Source organism: Vicia villosa, linkage group LG1 (genome assembly GCF_029867415.1).
Source record: "Vicia villosa cultivar HV-30 ecotype Madison, WI linkage group LG1, Vvil1.0, whole genome shotgun sequence".
Classification (NCBI taxonomy): domain Eukaryota; kingdom Viridiplantae; phylum Streptophyta; class Magnoliopsida; order Fabales; family Fabaceae; genus Vicia; species Vicia villosa.
In genome coordinates, this window is record NC_081180.1 from 54790260 (window position 1) to 54801195 (window position 10936).

General features: G+C 36.2%; 1 protein-coding gene across 1 annotated transcript in view; it reads left to right on the forward strand.

The window, feature by feature from the left end:
- The window catches only part of LOC131640637 (probable receptor-like protein kinase At5g38990), a 9792-nt gene extending 977 nt beyond the window's left edge, over window positions 1-8815 (forward strand). Inside the window, exon 2 of the mRNA XM_058911042.1 lies at window positions 8393-8815. Within this exon, the coding sequence (XP_058767025.1) occupies window positions 8393-8815 (423 nt within the window). The remainder of the gene's footprint in view (window positions 1-8392) is intronic.
- The last annotated feature ends 2121 nt before the right edge of the window (window positions 8816-10936 follow it).

Sequence of the window (10936 nt, forward strand, 5' to 3'; positions counted from 1 at the left end):
GAATAAAACTGAAGCGCTAGATCACTAATCTCAAAGATAACATATCTGAAAATAAATCACAATTACACTTGCACCTCTTAGGGTAATCCCTCTGTTACTCTTTTCAAAATCAAAACTTACTGTTTCAAATACAATTCAAATTTCTTCTGTATCCAGTCAAGGAAAGTTTTCTAAAGAAATAGAACCTTATAAACTTAGGGTATACCTCCTAATTGCTTGCTCAATCAAAAACAACAAAAGTTCTTACACATCACTGTTTTTTCCAAAACAAACTTTCAAAAAGACAACACTTTGTATACATCCAAACAAGGATCATTACGAAGTTAAAAATCTTTTCTTAAACATCAAAACATCTTTAGAAAGATAAATACTCTGTATACATCCGCACAAGGATCATTACAAAGTTAATTCTTTACAAAAATATTTAAAAACCACATACAAGCATTTCAAAGCAAGACAAACGATTCAAACAAGTGAGCTAAGCAATTAAGAGCCCATGGATAACCATGGATACAAAGGGTGCTAACACCTTCCCTTTGTATAACCTACCCCCGAACCCAAAATCTCTTTAAGGTCTTTTTCTGTTTCTTTTATAAACCTTTCCTTAATTGGATAAAATAAAAGTCGGTGGCGACTCTCTGATTTTCACAACTCAAAAATAAAAGAAGAGTCAGTTTGCATCCCACAAAAAAACCGAGGACGACAGAACTGGCGACTCTGCTGGGGAATTCAAAAACAAAATGTTTTTAAAAGGGGTTACCTTAGAGTTTAGATCACTTCGATGTTTTCAATTGTTTGTCTTGTTTGCTCTATTTTTTTCAAAGGTTTGTTTGGGTATTGAATTTACTTGTGTGAAAGATTCTAGCCCGAATCTCGAGATACCTTAAGTACGTGACAATAGACCAAGGAAACTGTACTGCATGTACCGATACGGTTGATCTGGTAGTCACCGTTAGTGCGACACTTTGGTCTGTACTGATATCCCTTGAAAACGATCAAGGAGTATGTTAGGCTTCCGAAATGTCATCAAGCACTAATTTGCCTTAGAACCTTTAGTTGAACTTGACTTGTGGCCTATTAAGTGACTGGCTTTGAAATTGATCGAAGTTGGTTATCCTCGAGGAATGTTTTGATCGGCCGTCCGAGTGCCGTATTGAGATGTTGTCTCCAAGGATCATAGAACCCGAATACCATTTTAAGACAGGTTTAAACCAACTCAACTTCAGTGGGGAGGGTATCACCTATGAACCTCGTGCAAGCCTTTAAACCTAAGGCTATTGTGTGATTTGTTTGTGTTTTCCACATGTTTGACATCATGACATCATAAACATCATAAACATATCATTTCTCACTAATCATTTCAAGGATCGAAGAGTTTACTTTTGTTCTGTTATTTCAGGTAATGGCTCCCGCTACCAGAGATTATATCCGGATCAACATCGCAACAGTACCATCTGAACTAAAGGACTTAATATCAGAATTTCCCAAAAATGCTCAATTCACCGAAAGGCACGGTCACCTACTCCATTTGGTTACCTCAAAATTTGAAGAAGACATGATACGGGTCCTGTTCCAATTCTTTGATCCCGAACATCATTGTTTTATATTTCTTGATTACCAGCTAGTACCCACCTTGGAGGAATTCTCTGAACTAATTGGGTTACCTGTTCGAGATCAATTACCTTTCACTGGTTTAGAAAAGATCCCAAAGCCTGAAATCATTGCTGCTGCCTTACATTTACGGAAGTCAGAAATCGAGTCTAATTGGGAAACAAAGAGTGGAGTCAAGGGTTTGCTTGCTAAGTTCTTAATGGGAAAGGCTCGATCACTATTAAAAGATAGGAGTTACCAAGCTTTTGAAGAAGTTGCGGCTCTTTTGATTTATGGGTTGGTTTTATTCCCTAATCCCGACCAATTCATAAGTGTGCACGCTATCAACATTTTCTTAACCCGCAATCCGGTACCTACTTTGCTGGGAGACATCCTACATTCTCTACACACTCGTACCATGAAAAAGCAAGGAACTCTTATGTGTTGTGTACCACTACTGACTAGATGGTTTACATCACACCTTCCCCGATCAGTGTTGAGAAACGAGCAAAGGATGCAATGGTCTCGCAGAATTATGTCTTTATCCCATTCAGATATCCGGTGGAACAACTTCTTTCAAGAAGACATCACTCTCATTGACCATTGTGGGGAGTACCCTAATGTGCCACTCATTGGCATTGGAGATTTCTTGATGCATGCCGAATTGGATTTTGACACGGTCACTATGGTGCATCTCCACAATGGTGAACCGTACGATAGGAGTTTTTGCTGTCCAAACAGTTGCATCTGCTTCGTTGGGTTCATGGCCCAATTCTAAATATGGTCTCAAAGTAAACTGCAAAGTAAAAAAAATTATATTACAAATTAGAGAAGATGCTTTATGTTACAAATATAGTTAGAAGATGGAAAGTTTAGTGGTAATACATCTTGTGGTCGAAGTCGATCTAAGAGTTGGCGATAAGAAATTATTTTGTTTTTGGGTGTTAGACTGTAATCCAATCCAGTTGTATTAAACCTAAACAAATAAAAAAAGAGAAATCAAATTATTTACAATTATTAATAGAATAAATATATTAAATGAAATAACGTCATTAGCTTACCTTGACGCGTACGGGAAGATGAATATGTGCGAGTTTTCAGGGGCTAGTCTCGGCATTCTCCACCATCCCCATGCTTGTAGTAAGAATGCACATCAATAAAATGTACAAATTTCTTTTTTTTTTGCATTTTTACACAAGGAGCTGTAGAGGTAAGCCAATACCGCATAACCCCAACTATACGTCTTGATTGTATCAATGTCCTCAAGCAAACACAAGTACATAAAATTTATACTGTCATACCCCAAAATTTGCCCAACATATTTATTCATATTTCAGTCCATCTGACTTTCAAATGCTCAAAGATATACAAGAAGAAAGCATGCAGTCTCTCTCCTAAACAACAGCCTCTAAATTAGGGTTTCTGATTTAATTAAGGAATTTGAACTTCTGATATCCCAAGTGGATTCCATGATCTCTCATATGATTCAAAGTGCCCTCATGCCAAGTTTCAAGCCCTGATTCAAAAGATTGCTCACTCAATGACCCAAACGATCAATAATCGACTAGTTGACCTAAAAGTCAAACCATGGTCAAATCATAGTCAAAGTTCCTGATTTTTGGTCAACATCCTCATTTTGAAGTGTCATTCATCATTTGATCAAATGTTGATCATGATTCATCAAGAAAAGATCAAAAATCCACAAAAGTCCAAGTTTCTAATTTAGGGTTTTAACCTAAAAGTCAACCCAACTTTGACTGATCATATCTCTTTCATACTTTATAAAAAATTCCCCAACCAAAGTCTATTCTCAAGGAAATTTCATTGTCTACAACTTTGATGTTGGGCTCAACGTCAAGAAATGCTTCCGCATAAGAGATATGAGCCAAAACATTACAGGTCCTTCCAAAAGATTGCAAAAAGTCATTTTTTTCAAAGCTCATAACTTCAAAATGGTAAACTCAATTGAGATGAAACCAAAAGGAGCTTTTAGAGGACTCTTTAAGCTTTCTAAAAAGTCCTAGAACATCTTCATATGACAAAAATTGAGAGAGTTGCGACTTGCATAAGTTGGGTTATTTTGGGAAAATGCATGAAAGTCAGTATGAGCAAAAGTGATCTTTTGAATTAATGGGCCAAATTTTTGGACTCTAAACTTATCCATGGGTTGATTCAAGGCCTATATATATATTATCTTATTTTTATGAATTTTATTTATATTTATGTGAATTTTCATTCATTTAAATGTTAAATAAAATAAATAATATATGAGGTAAATATATTTAAATCAAGGGATTTATTTTCCAATCATCAAATCATCAAATATTAATTCAAAATTCGTGCAAGGGTGATTGATGCAAGATTGGATTCAAAAAATCCAAATATAGAAATATTTCATGCATATTTTTCCAAAATTCCAAGTGATTCAAAAACTCAAGGTCCAAGCCCATTCTTTGCCCTAATAGAATCCTTATAAAAACAACAATGTTCTCTGCATAAGGGAGGACGAAAACTAGGTGAAACATTAGGGTTTCAAGGTTATAAATTTTCAAGAACTAGGGCATAAGGTTTTTTGGTGGACTGCCTTCCTCAATTGATTCCAAGCATCGAGTCTCCCTCCTGAAGACCTCAGGAATTCATACCAATCGTTCTCAAGGCTTGCAACGCTCCTAGTCATATTCCTTCATCATCAACCGTTTGTATGCTTTTTTAATTTTCGAAACTCTTAATCTATGCCATTTAAATCAGTACTATGCATTTATATGTGTTCATACTCATGATTAGGACCCTCTAGAACCATAGTTTTGAAGGTTTGATGCAGGTACTCGAATGTGCCATTGTTAGGGTGTGGAAGAGGTACACGCTTGGTTCCATGTTTGCAGGTGTTTCCAGGCCAAACGGACATCACCATCGTGTTTGTAAGGCTGTGTTTAGCTGATCTGGGCGCTCTTTGGGTCGGTGTAACGCGTATTTTTTAGCTTTAATTCGTCCGTGATCAGCTACGAAATATGCATGAGTAAGGCATAGCAAAATCGAAGCAAGGCCGTAGCTAATTTAATGAAGATGATGATGAATAGTGCTCTGGACATTGGACCACACACGTCCCCTATTCATTGGCCATCCGGTTCCACTTTCTCTCTCAGCCACGCGTGGAGCATTTGGATTCGCTGGTCAAAAGGTCTCCCCTCTTATCTCCAACATGATTGGCTGAGTGCACTACACATGGGTCCCACGCGCACCCATATGTTTGCTGTTTGATTTTCTGTTTTTTTTTATTATATAATATTTATTGAGAATATCCTTAACAGATTATGATTGCAGCATGAGTGGCCAAGGAAGCGTGGATTGAGTCATGAGTCCTGGGTTCAATCCCAGGCGACGACAATATTTTTATGCATTATTCGTTTGCAGAATCCAATGCAACACGCTCAGGAAGGATCACGATACATCTTCAGTATCTCACCATAAGATCTCCATCCACTCAGATCCAAGGACCAAGAAGCGCATCCCCATGGTGGACCTTCAGTGGACAACCACACTAGATCCCACCAGCTAAGTTTTCTTGTTCTTTTTATTTTATTTTATTATTTTTATACACCTTTTGAGGTGTTTCTTTTTTTTCTTAGTTTTTTATTTATTTCACTTAAACATTTTTTATTTATCATAATAATTTTCATATAATTATTTATTTTAAATCGAAAACTCGTTTTTAATTTTATCAATAATTATTTTTCTTTAAACAATAAAAGTTGTAGTTTTGTATATACTTTTAAATTTTGTTAACTTCGATACATTTATAAACCCTGGTAGCCTTAGGTTTACTGGTAGGTGTTGCCCATTAACCCTGTTTAACTTTTGGCTCATTCAGGGCTTGCCTTTTGCCATGTCCTTTTTGTTTGCTTAAATTATTATTATTTTTATTGTTTGATCTGCCACATTATAATTATTGAGAACTTTAATGCACTAACGCATTGTTCTTCTTTATGCCCAGTTTTCAGGATTAATCAAAGATCCTCCGACCACGCGCCATACCAATCGAAAAGCTAAGTTCTAATTCCTTTGAATATCATTTTACTTTTAATTTTTGCCTGATAAATTAAATTAGGGTCTACGTCTACTGTTAATGAATTTCTCCTACACTCACCCCTATTATTTTCTGTTTAATTCTCAGATGTTCAGAGTCAATCGAAGGTTCGAGGAAGATCAAGGCACTCAAGGATGTTTATACTAATTATCGATCCGTCTTATTTTCTGCTTTTAATTTCCCCCATCCCCGCAGGTGTTTATTGTAATAGCGTAGGTTTTAATTCATGCCTTTAATTTCTGCAATTTTAAAACTGCGTGGTTAGTAATCTTAGGGAGTGCAAGCCTTGAATCGAATTAGGATAACTAATTATAAGATAAATAATTGAATTGAATCACGTGATTGTTGCACCCACGCACCTTTAGGGTAATCCCTCTCGTTACCTTGTTGCCTTATCTATCTGTTGCCTTGTTGCCTTATTGATAATGCCTTGAAATAGTCAAGTCCCTCGATTCCGAGGATACCTAAAGCAAATGTTGCCTTTAAAGTTATTGAAACTCCCTCGAAGTTGCCTTGTTAAAACATAATGATTGTCCCAATTGCTAAGGTATCCTCGCATGATGCCTAAAAAATTTAATGACTATTATATCCTTCCCTTAGACTACCTGCCCTCTTTATGGCATGGGACAGTCTTATGGCGAACGATAACTTCGATGACCCTTCAAAATCCAATTGAAAGACTTCCTGCCCTCTTATGGTATGGATAGACCCTTTCGTCTGAAAAGCTAACAGAACGAATTTTAAAACTTAGGGTAGTTGCTATTAATTGCTTGCTCTAAATTCAAAATCATTTCCCACTCTTTTCAAAATCAATTTTCAAAAAGACTACGCTTATATACAAGCTAAAGTTCTTATTCAAATTTCTATTCACACACTACTTTTCAAACAATTCAAACAAACAAGTGAGCTAAGCAATTAAGAGCCCATGGAAAACCATGGATGCAAAGGGTGCCCTACACCTTCCCTTTGTATAACTTACCCCCCGAACTCAAAATCTTTTTAAAAGGTCTTTTCCTGTTCTTTTAGCCTTTCCAATTGGATAAAATAAAAGTCGGTGGCGACTCATGCTTACCGCAACATTTTCAAATAAAGTCAGTTCACCGTATTACATATACTATTCCCCGTGCCATCGGGAAATAGCAAGTTACCAAATAATAACATAATATAAAATCTAGTTTTCATTATTTTTTGCTCTTCGTTCGAAAACTCGTTCAACCTCAAGCGGTCATAATGAACTTTAAGGGCCGATAGCTTAATACCTTGGCCCCTCGCTTTGTCTTGGCCGTCACCCTCGACCAAATATACGCCCAAAATTTGCTCGCATAGAGCATTGGGTTGTTGAAAGTTTCCATTCAATGCTTTTCCATTAATTGGGAGACCTAATGACATGTACACGTCCTCTAGCGTGACGGTACATTCACCCGTTGGAAGGTGAAAACTGTGAGTCTCGGGCCTCCAATGTTCACATAATGCCAATATAAATTTAGTATCAATTGTAGTATTTACCAAATTCATTACGTGATCGAACCCCGCACGCTCAATGTAAGGCACAATCCACGGGTCGAGAGCATCCATCGAGTACAAACAGGTCCGGAATCTATTGAAATCCTAAAAAAAATGCATGAATTAATTAATATAGTGTATGAAATAGAGTAATAGATATAGATATAGAAACAATATAAACATAATAGAATAGAGTAAATAGTATAAGTAAACGGTATAAACAATAGAGTATGAAATACCGTAGTAAATAAATAATTGAATAAAGTAAACAATATAAACAATATAAACTTACGTATGTTGAAATGTTAGCAATAGTTCCCCGGTGTTCTTGACCCATGGTAAGAAGAGACATGTTTGAAATATTGAAAAGAAGAGAATGTGAATTTTCTCTGCAATTCTCTTATGAAAAGTGTTTGGTGATGATGAAAATGAAATGAATTACCGACTATTTATAACCGTTTTGAAATGTTAAAAACTTATAAAATAATATGACAAGACAAGTGCATGCTATGTTGGTCTCCCACATGTGAAGGAAGTCGCCACTCTAGGTGGCGACAATGTGCAAAAAAGAGTGTATTCGCCACTCTGATTGGCGATTTGCTGCCTGCATGGGAACCATGCATGAGCCAGACTTGCATGCATGCAAAAGGTAAGGCTAGTGTGGAAGAGATTCGCTAGGCTTGCAGCAAGCATGCATAAGTCTTATCCAAATTGATTCTTGCATGTATTTTCTTCTCCACTTAGTGTCTTGCATGCATGATATATTTATACACCACTTCTCTCACAAATATTAACATATTATCAAACACAAAGCTTAACACATCTCCGTTGACACATTTTCTTAACCAAATCTTTATTCACTCAAAAAGATGACTTCCACACCACAATACAAAGTTCGAGCTCACATAAATGGTGAGAGTTACGAATGCGACACAACCAATTTTCTATTTAAAAACACTAATTCTACACTTTTTTATCTAAATAGAAGAGCCGGTTTCTCGTATCTAAAAAATAAAAGAGAGTCCAAAATTAGACAACCAGTCTCCCAATTTTTACCAACAACCACATATTCTTGATAACAACTCAGTCAAGTTTTATCGGTCAGAGATACAAAATGATATAGAGGTTCAAAACATGTTTCATAACCATAAGTATTATGGTTATGATTATATGGAGTTGTACATAATGTAACTTGTTCCGTTTTAATATATGCAGTCACATGTTATTGATCCCGTTGTTGACGACGAACAAGATGCCGAACTTGTCGTCGAAGAAGAAACTGACGTAGAAGTTGTGGTTGATGACTTGGTGAACCGTGATTCTGAAGATGAAGAACAAGTTCTAGTACCCGATGTGCATGCGTACTCACCTCCACCGCACTTCACAACACTGAATTTGGGCGAGGATGAGCCATCGTCGGATATGTTCTACAACCCGTATATGAGGTCCAACGAGGAGTTAAAAAAGGGTGACAAATTCCGTTCAAAGGAAGATTGTATGCTAGCAATCAAAAACTGGCACTTAGCAAATTGTGTTGATTTCAGTGTTGATCGCTTGAATCCAAATAGATGCGTCATTTTGTGCAGAAACCCGGAGTGTGGGTACAGGCTAATGGCATCATTTAAAAAAGAAAGTTAGTGCTTGGGTGATAGGTTCCATTTCTCAAGCCCACACTTACGTTAACACCAATATGGCGCAAGGTCATCGAAAACTAAGTCATGACATGATATGCCATACCATATTACCCCTCGTAGATGCTGGCGGGGAAATTGTTTGACACAACGATTTAATGCGTCGTAATAAAAGCGATCGACCAAACATCAAGCGTATTAGAACCGAAATGGACGCCACTGATAAAATGCAAAGGAAGTGTAGTATTTTTCGTCAGGTCGGACATAATAAGAACAAGTGTCCCAATTGTGGATCTAGTTCCACAACATAGTTTTTAGGTTCAATGCTCTTTGTAATTTATTATACCAATGAAATGGACTTTTTTTCATTAGTCAGATGAATTACAACATACATGGCAAACGACATAAACAATAACCCGAACAAAAATTTCAACTAAAATTAACGATTAAAACAACAACACAAAGACTAAAACAACAACATAACAAATGATTAAAATCTAAGAAATTACAACAGATAAAACAATGTCATCTGATCCATGCATCATTTCATTAGAACGGAATCAGCGTCGCCTTCCACGTCATCCCACCAACGTTCCTTTTCTCCGGTCTCAGACGAGGTCCTTGTTCTAAGCCTCTAGATCCTTCTAATGACTTCACCAGGTTTGTACTCCCCCTCTAAAAAATACATTAGAGTCCTCTTGAGTTGGTCAAAGGAATGGATATTCCAAAATTTTACTGGCATGGGGGTTTGACGGGAGATAAAACAACATGCCCATCCCTTCTGAGATAAACCGGTTCAGGTTCGAGACACTTGGAAGATGTTCACTGATATGACGGTGGCCTTATGTGAGCCATGAACACGAATGTGCAGAGAAAATGAGAAAATTGGTGTAGAAATGAGTGAAGGTTAGTGGAAGAATGGACTAGTACTTATAGTGAATTTTTTTATGAATGTTGTCGCTACCCAGGGTGGCGACTTGGCCCAATTTCAGGTGAATTCGCCACTGGGCCTGGCGACTTGGTCCAAAATATAACGTTGTCGCCAATGGGCCTAGCGACAATGTGTTATATGGTCATTTTTTGGTCATTTTGGTAATATTTTTGAAATCTTGGTTATTTGTGAATTTTTTTTGAAAAACTTGGTTATTGAAAAAAAATTCAAGAATTGACCGATGACCTTTCTTCAAATTTTTAATATATTAATATTAACGTAATGCTCTATAATTTTTTTAATTAAGTGTCATTAGCTTAAGTGAAAATTTAAGTGATTACAAGAGTTAAAGGGTAGTTTGAAAATTAGAGAAAAAAGAGGGAGAAGACGATTAAGTCAATGTGATAAGGGTTTAAAAGCTATTTTGAGAGACAAAGCCATTATTCTTTTTTTGGCAAAATATTATTTTTGGTCTCATAAGTTAACCTCGAGGTTTATTTTTGTCCCTTAATTTCAAAAAGTTTCATAATGGTCCCTTAACTCTTCAAAAGGTGCAATTTTAGTCCTTTTGTCATATTAGCGGCAGAAAAACTCAAAAATCGGTCGCTAAATCAGTCGCTAATATGACAAAAAGGACTAAAACGACACCTTTTGAAGAGTTAAGGGACTAATATGAAATTTTTTGAAATTAAGGGACCAAAATGAACCCCGAGGTTAACATACGGGACCAAAAAGAGTATTTGCCTTTTTTTTATTACCAATTTTCAAGTTTACCGGAAGAAGAAATCCAACTGAGTGAGCGAGAGAGTGTATATATATATATATATATATATATATATATATATATATATATATGGGAAAATTCCATTTTTCGTCCCTTAACTTTGCCTCGGGGTCCATTATGGTCCCTTAACTTTTAAAAAGTTCGAATCAATCCCTTAAGTCTTAAAAACAGAGCACGTTAGTCCTATCCGTTAAAACAGTTAGTCAAAGTTAAAATCAGGATCCAGTTGACATACAAGTGGTGCTGATATGGATAAAACATTATATTTATTTCAAAATAACAACAAAAATTCTCAAACCCAGAAATCAAACAAACCCAAAAATTACTCAATCGTAACAACTTCAACTCAAACCCATAAACTGAACAAACTCAGAAACAACAAAAAATTTGAACAAACCCAGAAATAAAAAAAA